Genomic DNA, 15,216 nt, shown 5'->3' on the forward strand with positions numbered 1-15,216 from the left:
ACGTCCACACAGTAAGAGATTTGCTGTTTCTTTAGTAGGTCATCAGTCATGGAGCACAGCAGGATCAGTATTGATCACTATGCTGTTGAACTCGTCGACTTACATCACTTTTTGTGCAACCAAAACGTCCTTGTCTGTTTAAAAAATGTCTCTTATCTTGGTGCCTTTGACTTTGACCTTTTTCCCCCTGTTTGAAGTTGCTTTACCTGCGTAAAGAGTCTCCGATGCATGCGACCAACACCCAGACACGCGTCGGTCACGTTGTTGATTTGTGTCGTTCAAATAAAGGTGCGTTTTGTATGTGCAAAGATAACGGCATATAGTCCATGAGGGTTTCATTTAAGAGTATTATTTGAGATATTTTCCATGTTTTCTTGATAATAAGTTGAGTTCTTACATCAATAGCTATGACATTGTCTTGAACACAGAACTTTTAGGTCTTCAGTGTTTTATTATCTGTCTCTTGATACACACTCAGGAGATGGTTTTCCAAACCTATACGCCTCAAAATTATAAAATCGTTGAACTCACGGGACAGAACATCATTAATGACACATCGTGTTGCCACGTTTCGATCATCTGTCTTCGCTAACAGTTGCAACGTGGATCGGCCAATCAGATGACAGCGCTGGTGACACAGTTGGCTCTTGGAACGTCAACCACCATCCGCATCCCAGCTACCCGGGGGCAGAGGATGAAGTCATTTGAAATTTAAATAATTGGAATAAATGATGTAATGATGATGTTCTCTCGACAAAAACCATGTAAATGTGAGTTAACATGTTTTTTTGTTTTACTGACCTGCTTTTGTAGGACGGGCCCTTAAAAAAAAAAACACTCTACTGGGACAGGCAATGGAATGGTGGGAGTTTGGGGGCCTCGTAAAGCATTAATGAAGCACATGTGTGAATGTTGGAGGTGTGTGTGTGTGTGTTCAGGGTGTTCTGGTATGTATTCGGTTCAGAGGTTTAGAAGATAAAAAGGAGGAAACTGGGATTCAAGGAACAACTATATTTAAATAAAACTTGTGACTGCTAGTTGGGGATATTTTTGCTTCACATCTTGACAAAAATATGCAGGGGGAACTATGAGGAGTCGTTTTTCACTCTCCTGGGGCGGGACCTGATGGTTCTCCTCTGTGATTGGAGGCAGTAAAAGACAGAAAGTTTCTTAAACCTTAACATTTTTCAAAGGTCAAAGGTTAAAGCGGAGTTGTTACAGCATGTACGATGAATTAATCAGGATCAACTTTGGATTTTCAAAAACTCTGTTGCCAAATAACACATAGAGCATCTGGTTTATGTCTGCCAGATATTTGACTAACAACCTTTTTTTTTTATCAGCCCTGCAGCATTCCTTTCCTCTCCCCTTTCCTGTGTCCTCTCCTTCACTCTGAGAAACATACGACTGGCAGTTGAACATGAAACTGGCTTCATTGATCCACCACTTCATGTCTTTTTTTAGGGTTTGTTGAGCGGGCAGAGGCAGAGCACATACAAGCCTGGTCATTGTGTTGTTTTGTACAGATGCTTTGTTTAGCCTCGCTGGAGGAAGGATGACAGGGTGGAATCATACATGAATTAACAGTGGCCAGAAAGATCGTGAAGGCTTTGTATGAGCCGCTAGAAACTGTATTGTTGTTGTTATTATATTACGAATCATAATAATTAAAAATGTTAACCAATAATTACAATTTTTCTTACTTGATTTATGTATTAATCTGTTTACCCCATTATATTATTTATTTCCACGTTTGGCGGATAAAATATCGTAATCATATATTTGTGTGTTATATTTAATGTATGTTTATTCATTAAAAAAAAAAAACATTTGGTATAGAGTAAAAAAATCAGTCACCGCAAGGAGAACGCTTTGGTTGCACTCTCGCTCCCTCTAGTGGAAATTTATGCAGCTGCACTGACTAAGCGATTTATTTTTATTGAGAAAAAGTAAGTAAGTAAGTAAGTAATTTTTATTTATATAGCGCTTTTCTAGACCAGGGTCACAAAGCGCTTAAACAATCAAAACAATCTTCAATAAAGTGATCTCAGAATCAACCGTAATGCTTCATAGTCCATTTTAAAAGAAATCTCAAAATACACTTTTACTCTTTGGCTTTTAACTATAAACTGATCTTATTTGCTATTTCTGTCCTTAATTTATCTCATGCTTCTATATGTTAAGCTGTCTTATTCTATTTTATTATTGCTCGTGTTTGAAAGTGGTCATCGTGTGTTGTTTTTCAGTGTGATAAAAATAAAATGGGGGAATCATCGGTGATGGTGTTAATCATATTTTTTAAAATCAATTGTTTAATAAATAAAACTATAGCTAGTTTTAATGAATCACTGTATAAAAATATGTTTACACTATTCATTATTTGAAAATAAATCATGTTTCTGTTTGTTTGAAACTCCTATTTAGTGATTGCTTCATGATAAAACGTGAAAGTCTAACAATTTTGCAGGTGTGGTGTTTTCAGGAGGAAGATAAATATTCACTAAAACAACCTAATATACATCAATCCAGGTCTTCTTCAGTATCTATTGACCAGGAGTCCCAAAGGTGTGTTTTTTTTACTTGCACTCTGATCCAAAATCCTCTTTAAGTTTTCAAAGCAAAAAGAAGATGGAAAAGTGTTGCTGTGATTTGTTATCAATACATTCTTTTATTTCAATCGAGGCAAGAATCCACTGAGACCTGCTTCAGCAGGAGCAGAACACATCGCCTCGACCTGCCTCACAGAAGCTTTCACCTGGCAGACATCTAGATAGATAGATGGATCAACTTTATTAATCCCTCTGGAGATCTCCTTCGGGAAACCTGCCAAAACCTCAAAAAATATATATTATAAATTAATCCTCTATTGAGTTTTTTGGAACTTTGTTCTAAGATCATATTGCGGGGGCAGCACCAGGTACAACGAAGCCCAGACTTTCTTTACCCAGAACCTGCTTCCAGCTTAACCTTTTGATATAATCGAGTTTTATATGCCATTTCAAACAATTAAGTAAGTGCAGGAATTCCAAGCTTGTGTCTGCTGTTTTATTTTTGACCCTTTTCCTCTTGGAAACCATGTCCAAAGTGTGTTTTTTAAAGACTGTGCATAGATTTAACGCAGCAATTTGTAAGAATTAATAGATAGTTTCTGGCTCCCCCAGTGGTAGAAACGTGTAACTCCATCGCCCTGTTGCTATACAAACAATCAGAATAAGAAAGATTTTTTCTTTTGTGATATTAAGATTACACACAAGAACCAAGCGCCAGAGTTGTTTTGTAATTTTTCCTTTATTAAAGATTTAATTCTTAACCTTTTTTTTTATATTCTTAGCGTTTTAATGGTCACAACCTTTGTGGAATACTTTCACATTGTTGTAAACAAGTATAAATAAGATAGTTTTGGAAAAAAAACAACTTTTTTCCAGGCATTTCGTGAAGGATGATTTAGAAATCATGATCCAAAGTGTTTCTGTAATGGGTCCTTAAATAGGACGAGATGAAAGTTGTGAAATATTGGAAAAATGAAGAAAAAATGACAATATTTAGGTTCATGTTAATGCTAAAATAACGGAACAAGTAAAAAGTAACGGTCATAAAACCCTTGAATTATATATCTTTTGTGTTGATATGCTTCAAGTGAGAATGTTTTTAAAGTTCCTGTGGAGACTTTTCTAGCCCTTTACCTTTTGCTTCCTGGACTTTTTTTTTCTCTCCCCACACTGACTGTCTGTTTCTGATTTTCTCTTTCCCCGCCCAGCGCTGACCCACTCCCACTCGGCTTCCTTCCCTGCGTGTCTCTGCTGTAGGGGGTGGGCTAGGTGCTTCATGCTTTTCTGATCCGTCCTGGACTCTTCCTCGCTCACATCTGTGGCAAACCCCTCTTGACACACACACAAAGACTGCCAGGAGGACGCCCCAAAACTTCCCCAGGACTTTTTTTTTCTTCAACGAAAAGACCCATCTGTGTCCAGGTTTCTATCAGCATGAGTTGATTCATCACTTTTCCTTTCTTCTCTTCTCCCTGCTCGCTTCTTGTCGAATCTCTCCTCGTGATGAGCTAAACTATTGACGGTTTAAGGGCTTAAGCAGTTTCTTGCTAAACACTTCCGAGAGAAATCTTGTCAAAAGGTGTTGATGTGTAACTTCTGGTGAGGCAGGAAGTGGAAATATGTGGTCACGACTGATGTGAGAGCGCTGATAGTGACGAACATCAGCTGCTTAACTCTTTATATGAACATAGTTCTTCACCAGGAACCGCCTTCAATTTCGTTGATGTCATTTTGTTCCTTTTAATATTCTATTATGACATTTTAAATACAATTACCTGTACAGATATTTACAAAATAATGTTTAAATCAAATAGTTAATACATGTACTAGCAGTGGAATAAGAACACAGACTGGTGAGGGTTCGACTCAAACTCTTGACAGGGAGAAGTCGAGATATTTGTGATGTGTTGTGCGAGAACAAACAAGTGAAATCATGTTGTTTCCTGCAGCCGGGTGACGCTGGAAACTTCATCTCCTCAACCCTCCTTTCGACGAGCCGCTCCTGCTCCCCTACAAAACCCAGACCAGAGATCATCATGCAAGCTCCCGAGGTCCATCTGCACCAGGACGGAGAAGCGCCTGCCCGGGAGAAGGATCCAGCAGACCTGGCGGGCGGCGAAGAGGAAGAGCTGCCATCATCCTCATCATCTGGAGAAGTCCCGGAGAAGCCGAGTATTCCCATCAACAATCTGAAGAAGATGTTTGAGAAAGACGAGGTGAGTCACTCTCAGGAAGTTTAAAGGAATGTGCCGGGGTTTCTATGCAAGTTTCCTTTTTCCTCTGTTGACTTCAAAGAAAGAAGCAAGATGGTTGAAACAGTCTATTTGTTCTTGATCCCCTCTGAGGCCTCATGCTGTTGTCACATGGCGCAGCATGGTATCATCACCCTCAGCCTTCATTTTTTTTTCTTCTTCCTCCCTCTCAGCTGACACGTCTGTAAGCATCCACGCCTCAACGACCGCTTCAGCCCCTCGAGCAGCTGATAGTTGTCAGAGGAGCGTGAAACTGGAGGCGTTTTAATTTCCGGTCATGCCTGAGTGTGTGAGAGACGTACGAGCAGCTCTTCGTTGACTTAGAGATGAGCAGTAACTATTTCAACTTTGGTAGCATTAGTTGATCAAACAGGGTTTTAAACTAACTTTTGGGAAATTGACATTCCTAAGATGGTTCGGTCGACTGGTCAAAGGATCTTTTAAGAGTTCTCGTGTCTTTCTCTGTGTCCTGTGAGAGTAGGGAGGTACATGTAGTACTTGACTAATAATAAATGAATATAATATACACAAATAATAAAGCCCTAATACTAATACAACTAATAATAAATAATATACATTACAAGCTGCTATCAAAGAAAGGAAAATCAAAACACAAAATGAAGTTGCTTCAAATTAATTATATATATTTATATTCAATAAAAAGGTGGCGTAGTAAAGTAAAGTTTCAACTTTTAAAAGAAATGCTTTAATCGAAAAATTTTCAATTTAACAGTTGGTATAATCAAAAGAAAATATGCTTCAATACACAAAAAGAGGTTGCTTCGAATTAAAGAAAAAATTATGAATATACAGTATATATATATATATATATTTAAAATAAAAAAAGTAGCTTTAATTAAGCTTAAATCAAAGAATATATATTCTCAATAAAAATTTGAAAAAGTGCAGTCAATAAAAAAACTAGCTATGACATTTAAGTAAAAGGTGTGTGAACACACTTTTCCATTTAAACGTCCAAATGATTTCATCCCAAAAAGTATTTTTTGATTGAAGCAATCTTTCTTTAAAAAATGCTAATATTGTTCTCTATTGAAGAAGCATTTTTGTTTTTAATGAAAACATAACCAAATCCACAGAGAGTCTAAAATCATAATCTCAAACCTTTTGAAAAAACTAGAGTATATTAAAAATGAGACTTGTGTGGTATTTTTCACTAAAGAAAGGAACATGGAAAATTGCTGCTGGTTATTATCATCTTAAATCTAAAAAAAGGAACCTGGTGTTCCAGATCGGATCGAAAAATGTTTCATAGTGTTTACAAGACCCCCTTTGTTGCGCACCAGACGGATGATGTCATAGTTTAGCTTCACGACTGCAGACACGAACCCCATTTACATCACTTCATCCTCTCAACCCCACATGTCTTATCTCCTATATAAACGACCCGTCTCACCCGTCCCCCCCCCCCGTCCCCCGGTCTGCCTCGGGGCCGAGGAGAGGCATGCGGTCATAAGAGCCTGAAATTAATTGACCTCACCCCTCCCGGACCCCCCCTGCTGAGACCCCGCCCACCCATTGTAACAACCCCCCCTGTCACTGAACCAGATGCTCTTCCTGTGCCCCTCGTGACCCACATCCCCTCCATGACTCGTATTTAAAGTCTTCAATTTGATTATGAGATTCTTTGATATTCTTGTTGGACTTTTTAAGTTTTTTTTTTCTTTTAAGTTTCTGCACGAGCCAGCGAGACCTCATGACTTCCATCACTATTTTTAAGCTTGAAAATGTGAGTTTTAGTTGGAAGAAAATCGAGTAAAAGCCTGTTTAAATCATACTTTTAATCTCCATTCGATCGTTTCTGATAATAGCCGGGATATAAATCGTTAAAAATCATCTGTTGACCACGTTTTTGTGGTTCAGAGACCCTAAACTCCCGCCGGCTGCCCCTCCCTCCATTCACCAAAAACCTGCCCCTCGTAGGGTAGAACACCTGCTCCCTGTCTCCGTCCCTCCCTCCCAGTAACAGCCCAGAGAACCCATAAAAGCCTCGGCCCGACGTCCCCCTCGCCCACAGTCTGCTCCTGTGTCGTCACCGCCAGACTGTGTCTCTGCCCAGCCTTGTTCGACACCTTTGTCTGCCTCCCTGTGGGTAACTATTCTTTCTTTACCTGAGCGGAGATAAGGTTGATCAGCCTCTTGATTCTTTTCTTTTAATTTACAACTGTCAAGGATTTAATTAAAAAAATAAATTGATTTAAGGGTAAATAGTCGTCCACTTTCTGATTTAACTCAGCTTTTCAATTGCTTTTATAGAGGCTCGATTTCGGTCTTTGTTTTTGAGAGGCTTAGTGACAGTGTGTGTGTGTGTGTGTGTGATGATAATGCCGACATAAGACAGTGCGTGCGGCAGCTTTTGATAGTACCGGGATTAGGATCCTTTTGTCTGAGATCTCGGGGAGTCCATCTGCCTCTGACGTGGTCCTGCTGCCGCCACATGTCCACCACGGCTCATGTACGGAACCAGTGGGAGCCCCTCATTAGCTTCAGTCCGGGAGACGTTAATCCATCCAGGAGGACTTGTTCCGCTCTGTGAGGTTCTCTCGCCTGTTCAGGGGGGTGAACAAAGTGTGGCTTGTGTTGTGGATGCAAGACCAACCCCGACCAACGGTGCTTAAAAAAATATATATATACAGCTGCGGAAACAAAACCTTTGCTTGTCAGGAGCTGCTCGGTGTCAGAGGTCACAAGCCGAACCCTAAACATTTGTAGTTACCATAATTGGTCCTGAAACATGTGTCGAGCATAAGATACAGAAGAACGTCAACGATTATACGTTTAATACGAGTAAAACTGGTATTGAAAGAGTGTTTGACGAAGGAGGAAATACACATAATTATTAAGATATATTGAGCCTCCAAGAATAAAAAGACAATAGTAAAATCAAACATACATTTTGGCTAAAAGATTTTGGCCCCTTGTGTGATTGTAGTAAACCATTTAATCTACTGATTCAAAACGATCCATGTCTTTTGACAAAAAAAACAAGGGTTTATAAATATTATATGTACAAAAACAATATAGATAAAGGTTTAAATTCTCAACACTGCGAAATGAAGAAACAAAAACGCACCTAAACTCTGGTCGCCCTGGTCAAAATCCAGGAAACACAATGAAATAGTAAACACAATAATAAGGAACATTAGAACAACACAACAAACTAAGAGACTTGTAACAAACTCAAGGCCGGTGTGTGACCCACCAGATGATTTTCCAAAAATTTAAATTACATTAATGTTGATATGGTGATTTATTAAGATGCCACTATTTAATACAATATTAGTAAGTAGTAAATAAGTAATTAATAGTTATTTGTAAAGCGGAATAAAGACAAACACAGAAGTCCCAGAAAATTAGGAGAAAGCCTGGACAAATATAAAGGTCTTAGTGCAGAGAGTGCAGAGTCAGAGTGTTAAAGAAGGACCACAGGCTGGAGACAGGCTCAGTGACAGCAGAGGGGCCACAAACAAGGGGAGGGATTTTCTCTTTGATCAACTTCATTTCGTCAGTGAAAAATCTCAACAATTTATCGTGTCAAACAACACTTGGGGTGTTTCTTATTTACTTTTACCAGTTTGTAAGAATGTAATCAGATCTGGTAGTTTCCATCATCTCATTGTAAGAGGTAATCAGATCACTGTTATTAGCGACACATTGTGTATATCAACATAATACAAAGACTTATCAAAATTAGTGAAACACAGCTGCTCATGCTGTGATTCTAACTATAACTGTCCCACATTTAACAGCATTTGTACTAGCATTGTAGTTCGTCAAATCAAATTAGCCGACTTGGACCAGAAATTGTTTTGCAATAAAAAGACAACAAAGAAGGCATTTTGTGTTGTTCACACTAACATAGTCAAAGTGTTGAATCTCTTTGATAATACTTTTCTTACTTCTTTTGTTCCTTTTTTTTATTCATCAACAATATCTAAAAAAAAAATTGAATCGATTGTTCCATTTTCTGAGACAGAGACAGACTGATAGCGGCCAATTGAATGATTCCCTTTTAAAATAAAAGGATGAACGTAATGAAAAGTTTTAGATTCCTCATCAAAGTCAAGGCCGTCCCTTTCAAATCTGCCCCACAAAATCCTTCTATGCGGCACATGGGATGGTCGGGTCATAATCAAAGTAGATTAAAGTTGTAGTTGATATGGTGACCTATGAAGACACCAGTGTTTAAGATAAGTCAATGGTAAAATACATTTAGTTTGTGATGTGACCTTGATTGCAGACATATTTAGGCTACTTTGTGTCAGCTTGTTGATACAGAAGTTGGACCAAAGAAAACCTCTCGACTCCATCTAATGCCAGAATACAGAGTTCAAGGGAGTATTGTGAAAAGAAGGAGGAATCCTACTAGTATGGATTGACGTCTTTCTACAAATCTCTTAAAAATGGTGTCAACAATCATTAAAAGCTAAAAAAAAGGGTGGACAGGAGAAGAAATATACAAGTTCATAATTTTGACTGGGAAAGATGTGCCACTGCAAGTTGATGTTCCTGGTATCAAGAATGTCTGGGCGGGAACAGGAATGCGTGAAGTGCATAACTCCTCTCTGTTTCAACATGATATCTGAGGGGAATATCTACGGTTTTATCTGGACTGTGAGGAGATCTATCTTTTTTAAAAAGTGAAAACGTGTCGGGTGAACTTCAGCCACGAAAAAACAGTGTCAGATTATTGTTGTTTAGGGGAGATAAAAAGACATCATTGATTAAAACACAGACGGCGAGTTAAGAAAAGACACAACAGACACACAGAGTCACATGACCACCGAGGTCACTGTGTTATAATTGTCTTCTGACCTGCCATCCGTGGATTTGATCGAGGATCGGAGTCAGAGAGAGGGTGAGGCGGGCGTGAGGCCGGCGTCTGGTCTGGGTCGCGAGTGCGACTTCCTCTGGGTCGTTCGAAGGCTCGGTCGTGCGAGGGTTTTCGGCGAAATGTCACGTCAAGAGGTACGTCCACGCTTTCGGAAGATGAAAGTTGTCGGACACGCCGTCTGTCTACAGGTGCTTCTCTCCGAGCTTGTTAGAGGATTAAAGCGACACGACACACACAAAAAGCCTTCTTGGTCTGACTCGCTGCCAATGATCTTGACCCCTGAGTCCAAACACATGCCGCTTTAATATGTTTGTCTATCCAGGCCCCTCCATTTTTAACACTTTTCCTTCTTCTCAGAGGTCCGAGGATCAGGCCAGAGGGGAGGAAAGTGGAAGTCCAGAAAGCATGGATCAGCTTGTGAGAGGTAACACACTTGACCAACACTTTATCACAACTCAATATATGTTAAACAAAATCCGCAACGTAGTGACTAAACTTAACAAATGAGGTGCCGTCCCTCTCAGTAACAGTGACCTGGACAGCTCCGATAATGCTTTGCCGCCCAGCCAACTAATCACAGCTGTCGATCACTTTTGACAAAGTAACAAAGATGTTGCATTTAAATACAGTATTTTCTGCTTCCTATGGTTTGCCTTACATCGTTTCGTAAATGTTTTTTTTTTCTACTTATATTGTATTAGTGTTAATATTTGACGTCACACTGTACAGCACTTTGCTTGTTTTTAAACGTGCTCTATAAATAAACCTTGACCAATGGGAGGTTACGGTTTTGTTGAAAGTAAGTTGGGCGCGGTAATTAGTACCATAGTGTTTTTTTTGGTTGTTATGAAGTTTATCTACTGATAAAAAAAATGAATCTGTTTGTAACAGTGTGAACAATGAAAAGGAAGTTTGTCGTTATTTTTTTTTTAAATATTCAGTACGTTGTTTACAAAACAATATCTGTTGAAACACAAGATTTAATAAGGCGACAACACAATATCGCAAAATTAAATAGCCCATAATTATGAATTCATGTGCTGAATTATTACTTGTCACATGTAGGGATACGACCATCTTCAACATTACATGTCTACAAAAGACTTCTAAAGCAGCTTTTAATCTCCCAAAATGGATTCTATTTTGAAGCATTTTAGCAAGTATTTAATCAGCTGAAGACAGTTCCTGTTTTCGTGCGACTATTAGTGATTTCAATCCTCGCTCTTTCCCTCCAGACGAAACCCTGGCAGAGTCCACCCCTCTTCGTGATAGAATGGCTCTCTACCAAGCAGCCATTTCCAAACAGGAAGTCTCTCCTGGAAGCTCCGTCCACGTTAGTCCACTCGGGGAAAAGGTCAGTGAACTTTGCGAGAGGTTTGAACACAACATTCTCTAGTGAAACACGAACCCCTTCTAATGACCGTGTGATCCTCAGGTCCACGCGATGGAAGCTTTCAGCGAAAGGCAGAAGGAGAACTTCCCGCCCGTCTCTCTGGCGAAGGTCAGCAGATTTATTCATTGGGATTCATTCACAACATTCGCAGCTAAAGTGTCCGTCATTGTTCCTTAAACTAGAGTCCTGAGTCTGAGACAAGTGGTCAGAATGGACACTCGGGATCTGCTTCAAGCCCCCAAATGTCCAGGACCCCAAAAGTTAGTATTTCAATTTAAACTTGTTATTCACTACAAACTAAATCTATAAATGATTTTTTGTATTCAGAGCTTTTGCGTGCCGGTGAGGGAGAGCTGCGTTTGCTGCCAGAAGACGGTGTATCCTCTGGAGAGACTGGTCGCAAACCAGAACGTCTACCACAGCTCCTGCTTCCGCTGCACTCACTGCAACACAAAACTCAGGTGAAAGTCATTTTCATTCAATAACTTTGAAGTCCATTTAGAAGCCAGTACTTTAGATAGTAGAGGTGTGTATTGGCAAAGATCTGGCGATTTGATACTAATCAATTTACAGGGTCAATTATGCGATATAGTGTGATACTATAGTAACACAGATACATTTGTAGTATTGTAGAGTACTTGACTCTTGACAAAGTCGTAATGGCTTTTTTAAAAACAAAATAAATAAATAAAACCCACATTTTAAAAGCTGCAGGACTGTATCCTCTAGTCCTCAGTCATTGCTGGAATCTCGTGGGCTTTCATTGTTCCTTTAGCTGTAGATAACGTAATGACTGCTGCCATCTCTTGTCCCTATAGTATTATATAGAAGAACATTTTCTTTCAGTTCAAACCCGTTTCACAATTCCAAAGAGGTCATGTTATTATTCTATTATTACCACCCATAGCCTTGCATTCCTGACACGCTCTGATTTGATTTAACACGTGACAGATTGAAGAACCTCATGAGCTGTCATGAGTTAAGTCTAAAAAAAGCAGAGAAAGTTGTATTGACTTAAGACAGTCTCATCATTAAATGACGTGATTTGTTTTAAACGTGGAATTATATTTTTTTCTCTTAAATTCGTTTTTTTTTATTGCAATGTGGTGAGTTTATTTACTCTTCTTGTGATAATGTGACTGCATTCGTCCCTGCATCCAGTTTTATTTTCCACTTGTGGTAAATTAAATATATAGTCACGTGACAAACATTTGCAATGTGTAAGTGTAAGTCTGTTGGAAACAATTGTTTTACTACATTGATACTTCATGTTCTTACTGTCTTGCGCCCTCTTTTGGCAGCCTGGGGAACTACGCCTCCCTGCACAACAACGTCTACTGTAAGCCACACTTCTGCCAACTCTTCAAGGCCAAGGGCAACTACGACGAGGGCTTCGGACACAGACCCCACAAGGAGCTCTGGGAGAGCAAGGCCGACGTGGCGGAGAACCTCACCCCGGCGAAGACCCCGAAGAAACCGGAGTCTCAACCCGATTCCTCCTCCGGATCAGACCAGGAGAGCTCAAGGGTTGAGGAGTCACCCCTCGCCAAGGTCAACGTTCTGACCGCCACCATGGAGGCCCTGGGTCAGGGATCAGCAGAGAAGACAGAGGACCGACCGGCCGGGACACGGAGACTTAAGATCTCCTGGCCTCCTCGGACCGAGCCGGGCGACGGAGCCGCCAAGACTTCAGATCTGGGATCAGCCAACAAGCCAATAAAAGCCAAGTGGCCCCCTGAGGACGACGAGTCTCTCTCCTCCACACCTGAGCAGGTCAGAGAAGAACCGTCTGGGTCCCAGAGCTCTCCATTGGAAGAGGAGAACCCTTCCCCTTCAGTGCCCATGAAGGAGCAGCAGCCAGGGTCAGACCGCCAGACCCCGATGGAGGACAGTTGCATGGACAGCACCCCTGAAGACGATGAGCAGGCCAGCGATGACATAGAAGATCCTGGACTAGCCGAGGATGCCTGCGAAGAACAATGTGCACAAGAGGAAGAGGGGGAGCTGATGGAGGAGGAGGAGGTTTCATTGGAGGAGAACGCCTTCATGAAGAACGAGGAGGTGCTGGAGGAGGACGTGGACGCCAGCAGCTCGTCTCAGGACGTGGGCTTCTGGGAGAGTGAGGAGGACAAGGAGGAGCAGCAACCAGAGGGGCTGACGGTGGAAGATGTGATCAAGCGGAACAGATACTATGAGGATGAGGAGAATGTATGAACTGCAAAAGCATGCTTGTGAAAGCAACAAAAAAAAAAAGAAATCATCTGCTCCTTATATCCTAAAGACTTTTCGGCCAATCAGGAATTTTAGCGCAAACCTACAGAGCTCCAACAACAACTTTTTACAATGGAAAATGGGACACACTTGTACAATTTATCATGTTTGTTGACAATAAAGACTGAAAGGCACTTCAAGGTTTTCGTTATTTGATATTGAATAACATGAGGTACTTAAGTCAAGAATGAGGTTGGAGTTAGAATAAGGGTTTGGGCTTGGGTTAGGGTTAGGATCAGGGTTAGGGTTAAGATTTAGGCTTGAGTTTGGGTTAGTGGTTAGTGGTATCTCTGAGGAATCTAAGGCCCCCAAAACATCGGGTCATGGACTGGTATCAGTCTGTTAGGCATGTGTTACCAGGTAGCAAAGAAGGGAAAAAACGTGTATCAATTTAATTAATTGAGGATTATAGTCCAACAGGTGTCTCTCAAACAATACTACAGTTTTCAACGTCTCCATCACCTCTAGATGGGACCCACGATTCAGTTTAGCAGTAAGTCGTATTTCTTTTGCATTTAACAATGGTTTCTATGTGGGTTTATTCTAGTTTCGCTTTTGAATTTTTTATATCAATTGACAAGGTAAAGAAAGACCAGTTTATGTATTTTTTAAACATCAAATCTAATAACATAAATAAGATACCAGAGGTAACAGGGACTTTTTCTGTTCACTTGTTCCCTAATAAATAGCAACACTGTAATTCTATACACCTCCACATGGTGGCAGTGCAGGACGACTACATAGCTTCTATTAAACTAAATCTACTTACTGCCCAAATTATTAATCCTGAGTCATGAATTCAACTCTCACTTTAAATCAATACTTGGAGTATAGGGCCAACTTTGGCATCACAGATTCATACAACCAACATTTATTCACACATTAAAAGAAACCAAAGACTCACTGGATCAGGAACTATCGTCCAACCGTGTGTTACATGGAATCGTTGACCAGACATTGTCGTCAGATATTAAAATCTTCGGACAATCTGTTGCAAGATTCAACGTTATTCACCATGTGTTATTTTCTTCATACAGACTCTCAAGAAGACACTCAACCTAGAGTCTATAAGCATAATCCAAATATTAATGAAACCAACTTAGTTTATAGGTCTTTTTTTAATTGATTTACTATTTTCTTTTGTCACAGTTTACATTGTTATTAGTATTATTTTTATTTTTACTGTTAAAACATCTTATTTAAAGCTCGACCAGACTTGACCTCCATTTGTTACCAGCTTATCTTTCCCATGAAAACAATAAAAAAGGTTTGGCTCCTGTGTTGTTGTCCAATTAGGAAATAAATCAAACCACAACCGCTGTCAGGTAGAAGTAGATGGTCCTGAAACACAGCAAACCAGCATGTTCTGACACAGGGGGGCGCCAGAGACAATATTTTCAATCTTAGGTATTGCTGCTTTAACACCTTCAAGTCATTTTGAACTATTTAAAATTTGAGATTAATTTTGATTAATCACTATTTTTAATCCATGAGTGTCAAAATCAATCACACAAGAGGTCAAAATCCTTTGGCCATCTAAGTCGCAGGACGAAAAAAACTATATTATCAAACTATTGGAGGCAATAATAAATTAACTCCTTTTTAACCTCCTCTTTTATACACTAAAAACAAGACACCTAACATCAACATTATTTTTACTCTTATTGCAATTCTCTGGATAATTCTTGACATCGATAATATATATCCGTAGCTTATATTGAATACTAGCAGGTAACAAAATCAACATGAAAACATATTGAAGTATTCCTCTCCAAGATGCAGTAAGTCCCTCATCATGACCATGTTTTGAACGTATTACTTTATAAGGTTCTCCCCCGTCTGAAATCTCAGCGAACGAGAGGTTACAAGAGCAAATTGCATTATAATGTAATAATGGCT

General features: G+C 39.8%; 1 protein-coding gene across 1 annotated transcript; it reads left to right on the top strand.

The window, feature by feature from the left end:
• Positions 1-3,813: 3,813 nt before the first annotated feature.
• lima1a (LIM domain and actin binding 1a) lies at positions 3,814-13,451 on the top strand. Its single transcript, XM_087781953.1, has 8 exons — positions 3,814-3,971; positions 4,499-4,765; positions 10,011-10,077; positions 10,889-11,007; positions 11,089-11,154; positions 11,229-11,306; positions 11,374-11,507; positions 12,348-13,451. The coding sequence occupies exons 2-8, from the start codon at positions 4,586-4,588 to the stop codon at positions 13,258-13,260; spliced, it is 1,557 nt and encodes a 518-aa protein (XP_087638079.1). The 5' UTR covers positions 3,814-3,971; positions 4,499-4,585; the 3' UTR covers positions 13,261-13,451.
• Positions 13,452-15,216: the final 1,765 nt, after the last annotated feature.

Source organism: Callionymus lyra, chromosome 19 (assembly GCF_982586985.1).
Source record: "Callionymus lyra chromosome 19, fCalLyr1.hap1.1, whole genome shotgun sequence".
NCBI classification, from domain to species: Eukaryota; Metazoa; Chordata; class Actinopteri; order Syngnathiformes; family Callionymidae; genus Callionymus; species Callionymus lyra.